General features: G+C 49.1%; 1 protein-coding gene across 1 annotated transcript; it reads left to right on the plus strand.

Annotated features, from left to right (window-relative positions):
- The first annotated feature begins 261 nt into the window (after positions 1-261).
- On the plus strand, positions 262-16,176 carry LOC307237525 (modulator of smoothened protein). The gene is made up of 3 exons (XM_080010249.1): positions 262-583; positions 10,884-11,096; positions 15,545-16,176. The coding sequence occupies exons 1-3, from the start codon at positions 478-480 to the stop codon at positions 15,727-15,729; spliced, it is 504 nt and encodes a 167-aa protein (XP_079866375.1). The 5' UTR covers positions 262-477; the 3' UTR covers positions 15,730-16,176.
- Positions 16,177-20,995: the final 4,819 nt, after the last annotated feature.

The raw sequence follows: 20,995 nt of genomic DNA on the forward strand, positions 1-20,995 counted from the left end.
CCGAATGTGGGAACTAGCTCGCGGTCTACTTGCGGTGTTCCAGCGGCGCGCTCGCGGCGTGCCAGCGGTGTGCTAGCGCGGCACTAGCGGCGCGCTAGCGGCACTCTAGCGGCGTTGCTGGCGGCGTGCTAGCCGCAGTTAGCCGATGCTGCCGCTGTCGTCGAGCGGATCCAAACAGGAACCCGGGCGGCCGGAGTCTGGGGCTCCTGCCTCATCCGGAGGAGGGTCCCGTGGAGGCGGAGGTGGAGACGGGCTTCCTAACATGTGATGCTCTCTGCCTGTATGTTCGTAGCCGAACCCTTCCTGGGCGCCGTGCCGCAGTGTGTGCAGAGACTGATGCGGGACAGCTGGCGGAGGCGGCGAGGTAGAGACCACCGTCGGTGCCCGAGGCTCCTTTAACCCTTCCCCACCGCTCCGGGGGGGTCACGTTCGGGCCCCCTCCGCGCCGCGAAGAGAGCCGAGATCCGAGCGGGCGACATGGATAAACTCACCATCATATCAGGGTGCTTATTTCTGGCCGCGGATATATTTGCAATAGCGAGCATCGCGAACCCGGACTGGATCAACACCGGTGAATCAGCAGGTAAAACCCCGGGCGAGCCTGGCTGCTCCGTCGCATGTCTTCCCTCCTGTTTCTCCATTTCCCATCCACGGAACAAAGGTGCAGTTTTATCCCTTTGTTGACTGGGGCTTCACCCGCTGCAGAATTAAGCATCGCACACTGGTGCATACTACTGGAATAAAGGGATACAGTATTGGCTCGTAATGAGGTATATTGTGTACAGTTTATGTTGTTATTTGTGCTTTTCTTTGCCTCCCAAACAAGGTTTTTAAAGCCTCAGTTTTGGGACTCTGGTGGGATCCTCTAAGCCCCGATCATCGGTCCTCCGTCCTCATGTCACTTTGGGATTAAACCCTTTTTAAAGAGGGGGGCATGTGGGGAAACTGGGTTTGGCACATGGCGCACTTTTGTTTTTTGTTTTTTTCTTTTTTTTGTTTTTTTTTTGTCAATCCTCCAAACCTCCGTCCACGCGGTTGATCGACAGCTGCTCCTCGCCGTCCCCTCTGCAGCATCACAGCTTAGTATCTGGGTCGGGCAGGGTTCATCCCACCGGGAGACAAGTGATGTTGGCCGTTGGCCCACAAATGCAAGGAATATGAAAACAGCCTGTGCTAGAGACAGTGTCTGCTGGGGGGTGGGAGCACGCACACCAGCAGTGGATGTCCAACAGGCCAAAAAACAACAAAACAAATAAAAACAGGGACAGCCTTTTGCTTTTTGTTTTTACAGAAGTTTGTGCCACTTTATGAACGCCCAATATGATCTCGTGAGGCCTACTTCACAACAGGGGCAGTTTGGGAGTTCTTCAAGAAAAAGTGCTTTTTCATCTCCAGTGAAACTAGGGAGGCTAGCCACCGTGCGTTCTACTGTATCACGTGAGAAATAGTGTTTGCACATCTGGTCTCGTGCAGTATGATGCTGTTTGAGATGAGCCAACCTCTTCTCCCAAACACGAAAGCCCCCGCTTAGTTATTTGATATTTTTGGACAATCTCACACTCGGCCCCCGTTTATTCTGAATCCTTTTCTTTTAACACTTCTATGATTATTGTAGCGTGTTTGTCGGTCAGTTTTTAGAATACATATAGGAGGTAAACGCTTTCTCACAACTCTCCACACTTATTCTAATCTTAAGAATGTATACCAGTTCCTGCATCGAGACCAGGAAATCCCTAAATGAGACTATGCCGATAAGCCATACTCAAACGACTTCAAGTGATGATTTTCTCACAGAAACTGACCCAAGGCAGAAGTGGGACTGTGTGAGAACATTGACGAGTTTGACCTTCACCAACAAACTATTTATCCTGGTTGCAAAGATATTAAAGTGGTAATCCACGAGATATTTTTGTTAAAAAAAAAAAAAAAAGTACCCTATTTTGACAGCTGGCACTTTTGAAGTAATAGTGAATTGTAACCTGTGAATGGTAACATTACAATTTACACTCGATTTGTCTCCTGAAGAATACAGAATTTGCTGAAATATGCATCATTTTGTTTAAATCCTGCTTCTTCTGGATGTTCATGCATGCATTACTTTAACTGTGCCAACTGAAGGACGCACATTAAATTACTTTAGGACAGTTGTCTGAACCGCCCCTTGTTTGTAAGCAGTCCACGCTGCAATCAAACCCATTCCACTGTTAATGACCTCTACTTTTTTTCCAAATAATAATAATAGTGATTTTAGCACCAAAGGTTGTTCTGGGCAGTGACATGACATTTTTAATTTATTTTTTATTTTTTTGTCTTTAATTCCATTTTTTAACATGGAAAAATCCTTCACCTCAAAACATCCGTTTGTGTTAACTTTATGTTAACATTGACTCTCTATTATTGACACTAGGGAGAGGGCGAGAATCGGCTTCATTTATCACCGGTTGGATGGAGTTACTAATGTGAGATACCCAATTCTTCACCATGTCCCGGATTTTCTTTTTGGTGAAACTTGGGGGCAGGATGTGAAATTTGATGGAGGTGGACTTTTTGAAATGCAGCAAAACCCCAGAGCATCTCATTTCACTGAAATACTGATTTGCCGCGTAGCAGATGCAGACATTGACCCTGTACCGAGCCCATCGTAGAGGCAGCCAGGCCGCCTAGATAGCGGAGCAGGAGCTTGTTAGCTTCATACCGCAAGCCAGGTAACACCCACTACATAATTTGCCTCCCCTCTCCCAAAAAGCCGTCCATATTGCATTTTTCAAATCAATGTACACTTCTTCTCGACCAGCTTCCTTTGTTTCCAGGTTTTGCAGTACTTGCACCCTTTCACAACAAACCCTCTAGCGTACCTGAGCCCGTGCAGATTTCTGTGCAACTTTTTGCAAAGTACACGGCTGTGCTCCAGTGTGGGCAGCGTAAAAGCCTCTAGCAGCCGAAGCCGATAGTGTTTGGCTGCCTTTGCTTTGCCGCCCACCACGGTTCAGAGGCCTGTTTGACTCATCGGCCCTCTCAGCACTCACTAACAGCAGCATCCGCCGCGCTTGGCTAATGGCAGCGTCGCCATGCTGGAGACGGGCCGGGTATGCAAAACGGTATCATGTCACTTGCTATTAGAGGGTGAGGACATGGTGTGATGTGTGGTAATACACGCAGCGTAGTGGACATTATGAAAGAAAGAAGGAAGGAAGGAAGTGTCTTTCTGGTTTGCGGTCAGAGAGGACGTGACGGACGGAGGACAGGGTTGGGCTCCAGTCACACTAGACTCTTGGACGCTTTCAGAACTCCCAAAAGGGCAGACTGTTTGGCGGATTCTGTGTGGCCAGAAGGAAAAACCGAAAATGACCCTCAATCATGTACTTTTCATTAGGAATTCGTGCTCTTTTGACCATTCTGGATCGATTAAAGTGTTTTCATTTTGGCATTTCTGAAGCATGACCTTGTGGCACGCCTGATGAGTGTGCCTCGCATGGCCTAGGTGTGTTTTGACCATGACCAGATTTTCATTTGAAACCACTTTTTGCCAACCAAGACAACGCGGGTGTTTGAAAGTCTGAGAGTCAGAGGGGTGGTCACCCTAAGTCACAATAGAATCGGGGGTGTCTTTGCGGTTTAGGTGTTTGTACCGTAGGTGGTACCATTTCGAAAGCTTCATCGTTGGTTAACACGCCAGCTAGTTGACCAACCTTAAGCATGAAATTAAAGCACAGCATCGGCTCATGAACCACTGCAAATCTTACATTTTTTTCCGCGTGGAAATTTCTATTTCGAACTGTAAGAAATGGGGCGATGTGACACGGCGAAAATAATATAAAATCCACCGATCGCTATGACGGCATCGCATTGTGAAATGTCCCCGTCGCACATGGCGGTGTGAGCAGGGCGTTGCAGTCGGGAGAAGTGTGCGGAGAACACAAAAGAGCCACAGAAAACATGGTGTGTCTGTTCCAACCCACAAGTCATGAGCACAACACACGGCTATGAGAGCATTTACATGCTCGACGCTCTGATGACTGGAAAGAATCAGGTAAGGGCAATTAATTCGGTTGAAGCGTTTCCATGCATGTCATCAGTGCGATTACGGCAATGGCCTCAGTAGTCAACTCCCCTGCTGTTGCCCCCCTCTCCCCGTTTTGGACTCGATCTTGACTCAAAGCGGCTTCTGGACACACACAACCTTGGTGCGCGGTGCAAAACACAAGCACTCACACGTTGTTTTAGGGGAGAATCTTCCATTGGCGATCTCGTGTGTGTGGCCACGCGCGCGCTAGATGCGTGCGTAAAGCGAGGACAGAGTGGTCAAGGTGTTGTGGCCTCAGCACAGTTATGAGTCACGCCCAAAATAAATCAAAAGGTTGGGCAACAGGCTGACTTTGTAAATCGTGTTCCCATTGACACGGCTGCGGCGGATTGCTGTGGAAACGCCACTTGTGTGACTGCTCACTTGACAATTGCGTAATTGGAGTTCGGCCCTGAGGCCACTCGGATTGGATTATTAGTGTGCATTAGTATTAGAGTGCATGCAGCCCCGCCCCCCCCCACACACACACACACACACACACAATAAACGACTGTTCTGGCCACCAGCAGGGTGGAAGTTATGCACTTCTCGTGTGTGTGTGTGTGTGATGGGGAGTTGAAATCTCTCGGAGTCGTGGCATAGCCCCGTGTGTGGATAACTTTCCCTTCTTATTCTTTTGTGCGACTCGACGGAAGCCGTTCTGCGTGAGTGGCCACGCGACTTGAGTGTTTTTCGGTGAGTGCCGCTTGTCAGTGTGTCCTTGACCGGGCCGTACGCCAGAGGGTGGCCGGAATTCAGAAGCAGCGGTGTCGGGGGGGGGGGGGGGGTGCGCGCGCCCGTAAAACGACCTTTTTAACGACTGCCACCAAGTCCCGGTCCCAATGTTTTCCTTACCTCGGCGCTTTAACCTGCCAGAGGTTAAAGCGCGCAGAGCCTCATGTTTTGCGGTTTAGAAATGGAAGAATCTTTAATCAAAACACACACACACACACACACACACACACACACACACACACACACACACACACACACACACACACACACACACACACACACACGTGATGTGGCCTCTGCATTTGACCCATCCTGGCTTGTCCTTCCTCTCGGGGGGGGGGGCAGCCAGGGGCAGTGGGCAGCATTCGACGACGTGCCCCGGGGACCTGGCACCAAATGTCCAATCGCTGGTCAGACCATGACGTGCGCATGTTTTGGGTGGGGGTCCTTACTGACGTCACACGGAGGAAACCCCATGTGAGCATGGGGAGAACATGCAGACACCACACAGGAAGGACCCTGACCGGGAGATAACCCGCCGGAGCACGGTGCCAACGGCGCCCCAGGCGGGAATCGAACCCAGGCCCTTCTCGCTGTGAGGCGGCAGTGCGGTGCACAGCGTGCCGCCCTGCGTTCTGGAGGGGACTTATCTCAGCCGCCCTGGACTGCCGAGGCATTCCTCTCTGACCGCCGGCATTGTTTGTGCGGCGGCTTGGGGGGGGGGTTTGAGTACGTGTTTTTGGTTGTTATTGTACAGGCGTTGCTCTCGCCGGTCGTCACGGGGGGGAGGACAGGATTTCCTCCGAACAGTTTGTGGAGCCGCTCGGTGCAGACAGACCCCCCCCCCCCCGCCCGGCCCTGCAGCCAAAAACAAGAGCTCACCTTCAGCCTGATTCATGCTTCTGGGCGGAACCGTCTGTGAAGGTATGCGTGCGTTCCGGGGGAGACGTGCGCCACGCAGCGTTTGGGGGGGGGGGGGGTCACGTGGGTGGCAAAACCTCGCCTGGATTTTGGCCGTTGGGCGGGGATTAGGGATCCAGCACTTACTGTCGATGAACTCCACATATACATTTTAGCTGCTCATGTTAACCCGGTCCTTGTTTTGCGTCCCACAAACCTGAAAGGGGGGGTGGGTCATCGCAAGAGAATTTGAGGTTCAGGGTTATTTCGGCGTTCTATCGCTCCTCTAAGCGGCTCCTCTTATGTTGTGTACATTGGAAGGAGCCAAGTCCTTTACCTGGATCTACGTGGACATGCTGCCGCTCACTGGGACCTTCTGTGGTCACCGTGTGGTGTGGGAAGCTTTTACTTGTTTTACTTTGACTTCCATTGCTTTTGGAAAAAAAAAAAAAAGACAAATATTTGACTCTTGACTAAAATGTGAAGCGGCTCAAAACGCCCCAGGCTTTCAATTCACAATCAAGGGATTGTTATTAAAGTCGGGCTGTTTAGACTGTAAACAAAGCAAGTCGGTGAGCACCGCCGTTTCTTTTTTTTTTCTGTTCAACTTCATATTTCGGCGTCTAATTCTAGATTCTTAATCAACGGTCACAGCTACATCTGTTTGGGTGAAGCTCTGACTGAAGTAGAGAGATTCAGATGGAAAAGTGTCTTCCCTGAGGTGTGTCGTTAGATTGTATCTGACAGCCGGCCCTTGGGAAGCCATCTGCTGTGTACTCCGATACGGATAAATTCACACAAAGGTTTTTTTATTTTGTATTTTATTTCTTTGGTGATTTGCAGTATTATGTTTTTACTTACTCACTGAATAACCGCAGATTGCAAAACGCTCCACAATCTAGCAGCGAGAGGAAAGGAAATCCACATGAAATGTCATTAAGTTTCTCAAATACATTTGTACAAGTGTAAATTAACTGTCCGTCATTTTACAGAAGGGTGGCAACCGTGCTGAAGAAATGCCAGTAAAAGTGGATCTCGGTGCGATCGTGTCTCATTGAATCGCGTCTAAAAATAAAAAATAGTTCCAGAAATTGCTTGATCGCTTATGAAATGTCAAGGTGAATTGGATTTAGGACAACTGAGCCGTTATGATTGGTCGCTTTCACCCACAAAGGCTGCGATTTATTTATGAAAGACACCTCGACGGTTTGGATAGAGCAAGATACTCCATGGGAGAGTCATCGATAATCTGCAGCTTCACAAATTGTTGAAAATTTGTTGATTCTTTGGCATTTAATCAAACTGTGTGGTTTACCGCAACGTTTTTCGTGTAGGAGAAGATTTATTAAGCCGGGATCACAACTGGGGATGCACTAAACCATTTTTTACAGACAAGTAGTAACCGTGAGATCAGTGGTTGTGTAGCCCCTGTATATATTTTACATTCAGTTATGGATTTATTCACTGCTTTGAGTGGCAGCAACACCAGCACCGTGTCGGTCCCGTGCTTCCCTTATCATTTAATGATTTGTATGGACGTAGGGTTTGTCATGGTTATTCATTGTGGTTCCAGGGCGGCTGTTTGCCTCCGGTCTGAGAAGGCCAGTCTTCATTAGGAAAGTGCCTACTCCCGAAACACCCCACGCTCGTTTCTCAAATGGAGTCCTCACACCCGGCCTGAGTGCGGGATATCCTTGTTTTGCTTACTCAGGTCGAATTCTCTCAAGGAAGACGCACTCTAATTGAATGGCTTTCACGGTACACCGGCTCTGTCACGGGAGCCGTTTCTCCCCATAAAGCGCTGGGCTCCAGGGGCTCGCCCTCACAGCCAGGCTGACAACTTACTCCAGGTTTTAGGGACATTTTTCACGAAGGGAAGTTTTGTTGTGTGATTTACTTGCATGTCATTTACATAATTTAAAAGAAAAATGCAGAATTAAACCATATACATAAAATGTGAAACTTCAGTCTGAGAAAGCGCTGCATTTATTTAATTGGTATTAAGTTTGTATTTTGACGAGGGCTGAGCGATTAATCCAACTCAAACCAATATTCAAGATTCAAGATTTTTTATTTGTCACATACATATACATATACAATATCGTAATAGAACGCAGTTTTCAAATAGCAAAGTCTGCGATTAAAAGAAATAAATAAAAATGTAATGTTCTAACCTGCACCTCTTTATAGTTTTATTTCAAATTAAATTAAAAATATTCTAAAAGAGAATTTAAATATGTTCTGTCTGAAGTATTCAAAACTGAATTTCCCATTAGACACATCAACCTTTGAGGCTCTGGAGAGAGCTCATCTATAGAGATCTGTTTCCTGGTAGTGATCAATAATCTGTTAACTGGGTGATCAATGGCTGATCACCTGGTTTCCACCGTCAATTTTATCATTGATTTTTCATATTAATATTATATTATTAATTTCTACTATTATCGACTCCTATTATGCTGTAAGCACCACAACAGCCTCCGTGCATTCCTAGTAGCCTTATTGTAAAATGCATAATATTTTGATGGAGGAAAGGTACTTTTTGGGAAAAATTTGCTCTTCCGAAAATATTTTTTGTTAATGAGCCTCCCGAGCTGCTACCTTTCCCCACTCCAAAAATTAGAGGCATGTCTATCAGAAATAAAAACATGGAGTATGCTGTTAAATGCTGATAAAAACAGAGTTATGAGTTGTTAGACCAGCCAAATATGGACATATTGTTTGGGAATTTGAGTGTTAATGTCGATGGTCAATGTTGTTCCTGGAAGCTCTACCTTCAAAAACCATGGACTGATTGTTGATTCTGGTCTGACATTCCAGTCTCCTATCAAGGCTATTACCAAAACAGCATTTTTTAATCTTAGTAATATTGCTAAATAATAATAATAATAATAATAACTGGGGTTTATATAGCACCTTTCAGGAACCCAAGGACAGTTTACAATGGAAAAACAAAAAACAAACAAGGCAGGGTAGGTAATAAAACAAAACAGGGTAGAAAATCCGACCTATTCTATCACTGCGTGTTGCTGAGCCTGAGCCTCAGCTTGTTCAGAATGCTGCAGCTAGAATCTTGATTAAAAACTAAAAAAAGTACCCATCCTGACCTCTCTTCACTGGCCACCAGTGCAAGCTGGAGCTAGTTTTAAGGTTATTTTTTAACTTACAAGGCCTTGCATGGACTTGCACCACCTTACTTATCTGAGATAATTATACCATATACACCAGCACGCCCTCTCCGCTCCCTCCACGCTGGTCTCCTGGTCACTCCCTCAGTGAACAAAAACATCCATGGTTTGAGCATTTGCCGACCATGGCCCTTGTCTCTGGACCGGCCTCCCAGTACATGTCAAAGAAGCACGCTCAATTGAATTGAATTGAATCAAGACCAACAACCCTACCTCTACTCCCTGTGCTCGAACGTTGCACCTCCATCCATCTTCCATCATCTTTTCAAACACCCCCTTAACATTGATGTTATTAATGTGGTTGTTTTATTTAGATTTTAGTTTCCTGCTATGTGCACGCATCTCTTTGACTTTCATGTCTCCAGTGCCGTGGTTTTGTTGTGACTATTTGTTGCGACTACCGGCACGAATGACAGTTTTCCAAGTTCCTGTGAACGCAGCATCACTTCCTGCTTGGAGCGCGTCCACTAGTTGATCCATTACGGGTGGCGTTCGATAGAAAAATACAAAAGGACTAAACTGGGTTTAGCCAGCGCAAAATGGATGCGACACAGCAGATAAACATTGGCCACTGCCATCGGTGAATGACATCTTGGCAACATTGATGGCAGTCAACAAGGCCAATATCGGCCGACACTGTTGTACAGCCGATAAATCGGTGCATCCCTAATTTGTATTTGTACTTTGTATCGTGAAGTACCAATAATCAGTATTCATACTCTGACTAAAATAAATGGTAACTGTGCGTCCCTGTTTGCAATGAGGGTTGAGAATACCACAGGGAAATTTGTTATGTTTTCCCCAATACGAGCGATGCAAAACAAAGTTACCTGAGACATAGAGATGTATGGGAGTTACCGTGGTGTTATTCCAATTTTCAAGCTTGTCTTTCAATGAACCGCTTTCAAATAATCAGCTCTAGGTTGTACACACCACCATGGGATCAATTAAATTATTTACTGCTAGGATTTGGTATTTATGTTTGCGAGTGTGAAAGATGGAGGGTTTGTGGATTAAGCAATCAACAGAGGAACTGAGCCTCAGCCGTGGACTTAATTAGGCCCAGTAGGATGGAGGGCACTGAAACCATGAGAGATTAAAGGAGCCTCTCTCCGTCTTCCTCCACCCTCCATCCCCTCCTCTGTTTCCTTTTGCTTTGGTGTCAGCTGAGCCTCTGTGCCTGAGCACCGCCCCCCGTCCTGGGGCCTCCTCAGGGACTCGGCGCCGCTTCCCCCCTGTTCTTTTACAGGCTTTCTTTCTCCATTTCCCCTCTGCTTCTGGTCCCCTCAGGCAGCACTTCCACTCTCAAAGCCCCGGTCTGTTCGAAGATGCTGTTCATGGGTGCGGTATCAAGAGCTTGTCTGTGTCACATGTGGGCTTTTGCCTTTGGGGCGCGAGGCCCTTTTTTGGAGAGCTAGCAAGTCATATCACCGACCACAAAATGAGAGTTGGCACTTCAAGTGACTGCTCTCTTGACTCCCCGTCACCTAGGGAGGGGCCTCATTTCAAGGGAATCCCGCAGCTAGTGCATTTGTTAATGACAGAAGTTGTTTGTTGTCACGGCCGGTCAGGAGCCGGGTACGCCACAAGAAAGTTTGTTTGATTATCCTTATTTTCTTGCACCCTCCTGCATCGGCATTGACTGTTGGAGTGAGGCATATAGAACGTTGTGTAGTGCCACCCCAACCCTTACCCCGACCAAAGCCTTATTATCTCATGCCCAGTTTTATCCTAGTATTGGGCTGTAGCTGATACCAGAATTGTTGTTGGTCCATCCATACACAGTGCATACAGTATATGACTAAGGGCTTAAAATGGCAAAAGCTGATTTTGTAACTAGAGAGATCAAGGGAGTTTTCATTTAGCCCCATTGCCTTGGTTTGAGTGTGTTCCGCAGTCCGTCAGGAGAGGACTTCAGTGGGACTACACTTCCATGTCTTCACCTTCAGACATGGAACACAGAATCCGTTCCAACGCCCTGTTTCATTTCTCTGCAGGTGCCCTGACAGTTGGTCTAGTCCGACAGTGCCAGACCATCCATGGGCGAGACCGGACCTGCATTCCGCCTCGGCTGCCCCCGGAATGGGTCACCACACTCTTCTTCATCATCATGGGCATCATCTCCCTCACTGTCACCTGTGGCCTCCTGGTGGCGTCGCACTGGCGACGTGAAGCTACCAAATATGCCCGCTGGATTGCCTTCACTGGCAGTAAGTGATAAAACGTTGCTGTTAAACCAGTGTTACATAAAGCTAGTTCTGGTTTTGTCTTTTGATTGGAAGAGAGAGAGAGAGAGAGAGAGAGAGAGAGAGAGAGAGAGAGAGAGAGAGAGAGAGAGAGAGAGAGAGAGAGAGAGAGAGAGAGAGAGAGAGAGAGAGAGAGAGAGAGAGAGAGAGAGAGAGAGAGAGAGAGAGAGAGAGAGAGAGAGAATTTGCAGGATAAAAAAAAACAGAGCAGAATGTGTTTTGATCTGATGTGTGTGTTATGAATAAGGACATGAGCGCCATGAGAGCCCGTCATCCTGTGTGTGTGTTCATTCCAAAGACTAATGTAAAATGTGTCTGCGTACGCACGTCTGCCAATCTTTGTACACAATCGACGATTCGGCTTATTCCCTCAGGCTCATTGATTTAACAGAGTTGCTCCGGTGCCACGTTGGGTGGGCGCGTGTAGGTGTGTGTGTGTCTCTCTTGGCCTTTTTCTAATTTCTCTGTCAAAACAGGATCCTGTGCAGATGCACTTCCATTGCTCAGTAAGAAGCGTTTGTGCCTCGTGTACTCAAGGTGTCACCGGCTTCGCAGCAGCGAGCGGGGGGGGCTGTGGCTGGTTTGGTTGGTGAATGGAGCGACCAGACACTCTGCAGCACAGAGTGAGTGAGCTGGCTGGGTGGGACGGTACCAACTAGCGTTGTGCCCAAATAGTTCAGTCAGGAGAAACCAGGTGGAATGACAATATGTTATAAACAATAGACAAAGCTTGGTGTGCTCTGGATGGACATGGGACACATGGATGTAGATGTTTAGTAGAAGCTCCGTTAGTCAAGCAGTGGTTTGTATGGATAAGTATCAGCTGTTTGTTTGACTCCAAAATGTACACAAATTTATTGATCAGATTATGGCCTAAAAATGCACAAATGAGTGCCAGCCGTATTGTTTTTATGTGGTTTTTAGATATAGTTTCTGTTCTCTTCTAATTTGTTTCCACTGGAAAAAAATCAATAAAATCACAATGTTGTTGTTTGTTTCTCATATCTAACATTTAGTTGCTAATTGCTTCTTTTTAAATGTACTAGTGCTAAAATTTCATCTTTTTCTCGTACACCCCGATTTGTCGCTGACACGGCAAACCTGACAGCCAACATGTACTTTTACCAATCCCTAGTACTTGCATGGTCTTACTTATGAAGTCATTTCTCACAGTTACTGTATCCTATTTGGAAGACGCCTCCGTTTAGGACTTTATTTCTCTCATCTCTCTTTGTTTAATCAGCTTGTCTTGTTGTGATTTATTTTCCAATTGAGACCAGATATAAAAATACGATACAATTCAGTCACACATGTCACACACACACACACACACCAGTTCAGACAATCACAAGTGTTATCGCCGGGTTCACCCGCTGAATCGCGCCGTCGCAAAATTCCAAGCTCTCCGACCGCGACCCGCCACATAAGAGGAAGTTTGTGCCGCGAGCGAAACGCGGAGACCGTTGACTCTGTCCTTGACAATCGCGTGCAAAGGGAAGCGAGGGGGTTGCCGTAGCAACCGGTCGTTTCCGTCACCATTGTCCGCCGGAGCGCCGGCTTCCCAACCGCTTGACTGCAGGCGACGCCGTGGAGAACGTCACGGCGTACGACAACAATGAAAGGTCAGCGCTGGAGTGAGGAGAGACTCACCTTGAGAGGGGGGGAGGGGGCTCTTTTTATTTGTATTTTTTTGGTGCGTTTCTTCAGAGGCTCTTTGACATCGGAGCGTTTGGTGGTTTAATCGAGCTCCGACTTCTTAATGAATCGAAATCTATTTGTTGATTGGTTGCCAGCGCCAATGTTTCCGTGACGCTGGCAGCCGGCGGTAAACGAGCATCTGCAAATGGAGACGGAAAGTAAAAGTAGGCACCGAGTTGTGGGGCGGAGGTTTCTTCTGTGGGAATAGATTCACAGGTTTTATTTCGCGAGCGCACGGCTGACGTAGCCACACGTCAAATACCTGGGATGGGGGTGGAGCTGCGAGGGAGCGGAGCCCGCCCCTGCTCCACCCTGCTGTTGTCCTGAAGGATGGGGTATGGCCGCAAGCTGTGGAATCCGTTCTAACTTCTGTTTCCTGTCAAGCCCTTCATAATCATTGATTTTAAGGTAGTTCTTATACAAGTGCAGACCCTGGTTATTACCTGAACCGGTCCCAACTGACGTCATCGCGAATAACGATGAAAAGACGTGTCAGAGCGTATTTAACGACTGACGCATACAGAGTTTCAGTCCCGTACACGCGCGCACACACAACAACTGCCGAGGAGCGAAAAATCCAAACAGACAGACCGGGTTACGGGGTCCTCCCGCCCGCGTGAGAGACGAAATATCTCGCGATATTTTGACACCGAAACCAACGTGGGGGCCGTGCGGCTCGCCGCTGTGGTTGTTTGGGCAGCGAACTTGCAGCGCTGACGTTCTACACTCATCAGACCGGAAGCCTGTCGCAATAATTACTATATCCACTCATCGGACCATATTTGGACATGATCTCGATAATATTTCTGACGTTGATAATTGCCCGTTGTGATTCCATGCGTGTTTGCTTACATAAGAATGTCACCGACATTTTAGCCAACATGATGCCATAATAAACAGCAGGGTTTTCCCGACCATCGTAAAGACTATTTTGACAGCACCGGGAGCTGTGGGGGGGGGGGAATGTGGGACAAAACCTAAACGGTACCTCGGCAACAGAAGAATCGCTTCTGAATCGCGTTCTCCTCCTTATCTTCTGGAGTTTTCACAGTGACCACGATCATTGTTCCCGGCTGAGTTTCATCTACGCTGGAATCCACGGTCGACTCTCCCCCACTTACTCTTACAGATGCTGCCAAATGACGTAACAAAGCAAATATTCAAAGTTAATAACAATGTATGAATTGTTGTGAAATGAAATGTGTGTTTAGTCACATAACTATGATTTTATAGCATATACTGCTGATTTCAGAAAAGGCGCAATGCCTCATCACTTGGTCATTTATTCTTTTATATTTATTATTTTATTGTTTTGTATTTTTAGAAATGCAATTGAGTGGTTTGGCCACATATTGTACAAGAGAGCTTAAGTGCATTTTTTGTGAACAGAGCCCGAGAGTCTATTTTTTTATTGTTTTGGTTGTGTGGTTTTGTTTTATTTATGTTTTGTTTTTTTTGTTGTTTATTTTTTGGGTATTTGAATATTTTTTTTCACATTACAATGTCGGAATATTCTCATGAATTAAAAGTTCATTGCTATTTGAAAGGGAGTACCTGCATTATTATGCTATTTTATTATCACTATCAGTGGCAAAAAATTGTCTTAAAATGACAATAATATTGTTTATCGGAATAATTTCTGGAACAATATGTCGTCCAACAAAAGTAGGTATTGTGACGGGCCTAATCAGACCCTCATGAGTCGACACTATTCCACAAGGTGCTCCTCCGTTGTACAAGTCCACACTCGCCCACTTGCCGCTTTTTTTTTTTTTGGCTTTGCCGTCGTGCAGGTGCATCTCATTGGCTGTTGAAAACTGCCGTTGGATTTGAGGCTTTGGCGCACACACACCAAACGGTGATGGAAAGATGGACACACAGGCTTCATGGAATCGTGACCTGGCCGCTTGAGATCGTACAGAGACCAATCTGAGTCTTGGACCACCGCGACTCCGCCCAACCCTCGAGCGGTTGCCGAATCGGCCTCGAAAGGCACGCGACGTGGCGCTAGCTCCAGGAGCGGTGTCAGCAGCGACGCCCGAGCAGAGAGCGGGAACGACTTGTAAATCCCTTCCTGGCGCCTCATCAGCTTTACAAGCACTTACGGGCGTATCCCTTTAAGTGCTGTACCTTCTTTTCCTTCTTGTCATCACGTGCACGCGCGCGCTCTCTCACACACACACACACACACACACACACACACACACACACACACACACACACACACACTGTGATTATGTTTGCACACCATCCACTTTGTCCAGCTCATCAGAACTATTTAAAAGGCATCATCTTGTGCTAATGGACTCGCTGAAATAGAATTCAGATGGCCCGGCCCGTTGTTACCGCTGGCGATGGGCTGTTATTGGCAGCTCCGGGTGAAGCTGATGGAGAACAACGGGCTTAAGATAATGCTTTATTGCTTCCTGGTAATTGGTATTGCCCCCGTCAAACATTATACCCGGAAGTAGAAAGGTTTCAAAGCCTCCGGTGCTTCCGTGCCAAGGACCTCCGACGCCCCCGCTCCGTACAGCCGGAGAAGGCTGCGGGCGTCCGGAAACATTTTCAACCAATTGATATTTCCACGCTGATATAATGGCGATCGCCAAGGGAATCCGCCATGACAACCACAAATTGACAAACATTAATCTCTCTCTCTCCCTCTCCCTCTCCCACTCCCTCTCTCTCTCTCTCTCTCTCTCCCTCCCCACCAGTGATCCTGTTCTGCATGGCGGCCCTCATCTTCCCCATAGGTTTCTACATCAACGAGGTGGGCGGCCAGCCGTACAAGCTGCCCAACAACACGGTGGTGGGCTCCTCCTACGTGCTCTTCGTCCTCTCCATCTTCTTCACCATCGTGGGGCTGCTGTTCGCGGGGAAGGTCTGCCTCCCGGGCTGAGCGGGTCCGCGGAGCCGCGCCTCCCGCCCCCCCCGCGCCTAAAACCCTGGGGGGAAGGGGGGGAGGGGGCTCGGAACGGGAAACGCACATATTGACACTTCAACAAAAGGCGGAACAAACCACACACGCACACACAAAAACGAGTATTAAGACCGACAGACGAACAAGCACGCGAACTCTGGCATATCCAGGAGAACCCGTCTGTCTGCCCGCCCGCCTGCCTGCCTGCCTGCCTGCCTGTCTGTCTGTCGGCAGCATCGTGGAGGACCTTCACAGTCAGTGGACAAACGAACAGGGGCGCCCGGCGACGGGGCCTTGGACGCGACGCGATGCGGCGCCACGCGGCGCAGGGGGTTTTCGACGGAGGCGGACGGAGCCCCTCCCCCTGCCGCCGTCTATTTAAAACATGGCCGTCTCCTTCTCCGTCTTCTTCTGTTGCACTTTTGAAACTCAACAAGGGGGCCAGAGCGAAGTGTGTGTGTGTGTGTGTGTGTGTGTGTGTGTGTGTGTGTGTGTGTGTGTGTGTGTGTGTGTGTGTGTGTGTGTGTGTGTGTGTGTGTGTGTGTGTGTGGGCGGCGGCATAGTCTTGGTAACGGCGGGGTTCGGAGGTTGGGCGAGCTCAAGCGGCGTCTTTGAGCATTGGCGCTGCTGTCATGGCGACCGCGGCCGCTCCCCGTCTCGACCACCTCACCCGCCCGCCCACCGGTCCTCGGCGCACGTGCGCACACACACACTCACGGCCTCCGGCGAGAAAGCGCTGCCGTCACCGCTGCCCCCGCCCCCCTCCTTTTGCTATTTTTGGCTCCGATAAGCTTTTTCGGTTGTGCCGTATTTTTTTTTTTTTTTTGTTTTTGTTTTTTTAAGTATTTACGATTTTTTGTTTATTTTCCTGCCTAACCGCCAGCATTTCCACTGAAGTAGTTTGACTGTAACTAAGGTTCGCTGAACCTCCAAAGGAGAGGGGTGGGGGTGGGAGGGAGGGTGATGGTGCGTGCGGGGGGGGGGGGGGGGGGTGGTTGTCTTCTGACGTACAGGCATTAAAACAGGGTGTGCACTCCGGCCCCCCCCCCCCCCCCCCCGGGTGCCTGGTGGCGTGGGGGCGGCTGGGAAGGCGGTGGGGGAGGGGGGGCCCCAGCTGAGGCTGCGGCACATCCGCCCCCAGCCAGGCACCGTGCAGGGGAATTCCACTCAATTTAACAATCCACACGTGTTATTTTTACATCGCGTCGACACGACCTCAGCCGACAGCCAACGCAAGACTGTGAACTTGGGAGTTCATTCATCCGACTCACACACTCAGATTAGCAGTACATTAGAGTAGCGCGTAGCTTAGTGAGGTACAGCGACGGCCCCGCCTGCGGTTAGATCTCTATAGAGCTGTATATAATAGTGTAACAACAGTGTTTATTAGGGGCGCGCGGGGCTCTCACGCCGCTTTTCCGCCGCCGCGACGCAACCTGTGAACCCGCCGTCTCCTACCTTTTTCCGCCGCCAACAGAGCCGAGCCCCGGCCGCCGTGCTCATTATAGCTCCTGGGTCTGGCCTGGTAGCAAGTCGCGTTGGCCACGGGGGCCACGGCGCTAAGTGTCAAAAATCCCATCCATCCATCCCAAGTTCGTCGTTCAGCGGACGTCTTTCTTTCTGCCTTCCATCCTTTCCCTTTAAGTCCATTGTTGACATTGATCAGGATGTTTCTGTTGTGTCGCGTCACTGTGATAACTCCTCCCAGACTCCGCCCACCTTCAGAGAACTCCTCCCAGACCCCTCCCACCTGATAACTCCTCCCAGACTCCTCCCACCTTCTGATAACTCCACCTAGGTCCCACCTTCAGATGGTTACTCCCAGACTCCTCCCACCTCCAACTAACACCTCCCGCATCAGCAAACTCCTCCCAGACTCCGCCCACCTCCAGCTAACACGCCGACCTTCAGATATTTCCTCCCAGGCTCCTCCCACATCCAACTAACTACTCCCGCCTTCAGCTAACTCCTCTTAGACCCCCCCCCCCCCCCCACCCCATTTAACCCCTTCAGATATTTCCTCACAGACCCCGCCCCATGCCGTATAACCCCTCCCACCTTGAGATAACCCCTCCCACCTCCACGGCTCCCTTGTGCGGTGGGAAAAGAAACGCGACGCGGGGGACTCTGTGTGGGCTTGTGGAAAGGCGCCATGAGAGACCGGGCGAGCAGTGAGTTGTGAAAAGACAAATGTATGAACGTCACATATCTGAGAGCTCAAATTTAGTGGTTTTCTCTTTAAATGAAACTGTAACTGCAGGAGGGAACCTTAGGGACCCAAGAGCATATTTCCTTGTTTTTTCTTTTTGTTTGAACCGCAAACGGAACCGGGACTGCGGGTCAGATCCACGCATAGGGGCTGCGCCTCGGTGCGCTGTCGACTCATGCCAGTGAATGCACGCACGGACACACACACACACACACACACTCGTATTAATACACACACTTAGATGCACAGCACACACACTCTCAAAAACACAGTATTCACACATGCTACTCCCTCATGTATTTCTCCTGTAAAGGTATAGACTGACGTACTTGGGGAGCGCGAAAACCTACTGAATTAAAGTGTGCGTGTGCGTGCGTGTGTGTGTGTGTGTGTGTGTGTGTGTGTGTTAAGGCAGGCACGGGCTCCGTCGCTAAAGTCTTAGAGGCGTGTGTTTATATTATTATTCATTTTGTTTGTTTCACCCTGTCCTTGCTCTTGGTGTGACGTGTACTCTGCTTGCTACGGATCGGGCGGCGCCCTGCGTGGGCGGAGTTCAGAAGTGTGCCATGGCCAGCTCTGTTTTTTTTGTTTTTGTGTCTATTTTAAAAGTATTTTTTTTTTTCTATGTATAGACACAAACAGGCAGAATTTCTATATTAGGAAGCACTGTGCGTTCATGAGTATAGGCAACAGCAAATAGAAGCACCACAGTTGTATAAGGAATAACTTCTTACCTCATTGTTTTTTGTGTCATTTTGTTCATTTTGTTTTGTTATTTTTCTGACGTTGGCAGTGTGTGCCCTCGAGTTTGTCTCTTGCCTTGATCAAATGTTACACATAAAGCCTATGATCATGGGGGATTATTTATCACTGAATAAAAAGAGAAAAAGAAGGACGCGTGTGACTTTGACACGGCCAATGCCGACGGGTTGTTCTGCTCCGAACCTTTTTCCGAAGCCGTCGCCACGGTGACGGTGCGAGGCCGCGTGGTCGGGCGATGACTTCATCTCAAATTTGCAAACGAGGCGTTGGGCGTAGACGCCGTCGAGGCGGAAAAGAACCCGCAGTGTCTCCGCTTCGCGCTTACTTCTTATGGGACGGGGCGACGGGATCCCCATATCAGTCCTGTAGCGGGGCCACCATCACGCCTGGTTTCAAACTATATCCTCCATCCTCAAAACCTGATGCGTTCAGGCGGCTGAACGCGACGCCGGTGCCTTTGTCCGTACGTCAGTTTGCGACTGTTCCCCAGCATGGCAATGTTTTCCAGGACCTGGAATTACTGCACTCGTTGTTTCTGAAACGTTTTCCAATCACCGCGGCGATCCGATCCGCCGCCGAGATGTATCGCCACGGCCGTTCCCGCAATACTCTTGCGGCGTCTTCTGTCTTCGCTTCCCTGGGGGAGGGGAGACGAGTTGAAACGTACGTTTCTAGGACGACACATTCAGCTCGTCGGGTTTTTATTCGACCGTGGACTCTGATTGGCTGAAGCCTCACACGGATGGTAGCTGCTGCATATATTAACCCTTTGTTTCCCCCTCCCCCCCCCCCGTTAACAAACGACGTGACGGCCGCCATCACCGCCGCCTGCAACCGAAACGTCGTTTCCGCCGAGCGGGGCTGTGACGCGTTGTGATCCCAGGTTGGGGTAAAGTGTTGAATGTTCTTGTGGTTTTTTTTGTATTGTGTTTTGTGTGTGTGTGTGTGTGTGTGTGTGTGTGTGTGTGTGTCTCTCCCAGGAAAATGAACCTCAACGCCACGTGTACGGTGGTCCTCCAGCGGCTCCCGTCAGAGTAAAAGTCTGCAACGCGCTGGATTAAAACCTCAGACCCTTTGTTTCCGACGGGTTCATTGGGACGTTCTTGCGTTCGTTTGCCTTTTTTTATTTATTCCATTTTTTTTTCTCCCCTGCATCAGAGGCCTGGTCCGTCGAGGCGCGTTCTGCCCGGGGCTTCACATCCGTTGGTTTTTGAGTTTCCGAAACGGGTCCGCCGGCCTGATGACGTCACCAGCGGCGGGTTTGCGCACGGCAGGCCTCAGATTTTCAACCCCGGCCCCGCCTCACCGCCGACGCAGCTGCCCACGGCGCTCCGAGGGGGGAACGCTCTCCATGCAAGGCCGAGGCGCCTCGCCCCCGCGTGAACCCTCCCCGCTCTGGCTTCCCGCTAGAAGGGGCCGTTTTCCGGGGTGTCGGGAAGTCCTTCAGGGTGTCACGGGCGGGCCCCTGCGTCCCCGCCCGCCGCCCCGCCCTGCCCGGCCCGCCGCCCCCGTTTACTATCTCCCCTCTCACGTTGTTTCAGATGAGTCACTGGGGGACGCGTGGGCGCCTGTGAGGACGAGTCTCGGCCGTGTGAGGGGAGCGATGCACGGGCTCGGAGGGAGGAGGGAGGGGAGCGCACGCACACACACACGCACGCACGCACGCACGCACACATGCACACACACACACAAAATCTCAGTTAAGTAAATTTTCTGTTTTCAAACAATGACAATTTTGTGCTCCACCGCTCTAAAGGAATCACATCACAGCTCATGTAAACAAGGTGCTATAGTATAGTTATTGCATAACAGTTCGTGCCACAGCTTATTTACCACCATTTGGGGTTCACACATTTGTATTATGGGATTCAGAGTGCGGTGGATATCACGACGCCAGCACTTTACTGGAAGTTTTACCTCAGCTGAATCTTGTCTCTACTTATTACGTCATTTACGGTGAAGTTTTGATCCAGGGCTCAATATGGAGCTAGAACAACCGGCCTGTTCTCCTTTTAACTGCTTTTCCTGTTGCTTCTGTTGATTACGTTCGGGGCTCAAATAATCAGAATGGAAAAATTCCAATTTTACATTACATTGGATGACAACCAACTCGGATGGCCATGTGACCAATGGGAGCGTCCAAAACAACACGTCAACGACTCCAACCTCGCTTTCCAAATCCAGCATTCTCTCTGGGTGTTACTGGATGATCAACACACACACACACGCACACACACACACACATGTTTATCGTAAAACACCGGTTACATAAAA

The sequence above is a fragment of the Zeus faber genome, assembly GCF_960531495.2.
Source record: "Zeus faber genome assembly, chromosome: 11".
NCBI classification, from domain to species: domain Eukaryota; kingdom Metazoa; phylum Chordata; class Actinopteri; order Zeiformes; family Zeidae; genus Zeus; species Zeus faber.

Coding starts and splice junctions, on each gene's coding strand:
- LOC307237525 (XM_080010249.1), top strand. CDS start 478: ATGGATAAACTCACCATCATATCAGGGTGCTTATTTCTGGCCGCGGAT. Junction 584..10,883: donor CAACACCGGTGAATCAGCAG/GTAAAACCCCGG, acceptor ATTTCTCTGCAG/GTGCCCTGACAGTTGGTCTA. Junction 11,097..15,544: donor CTGGATTGCCTTCACTGGCA/GTAAGTGATAAA, acceptor CCTCCCCACCAG/TGATCCTGTTCTGCATGGCG.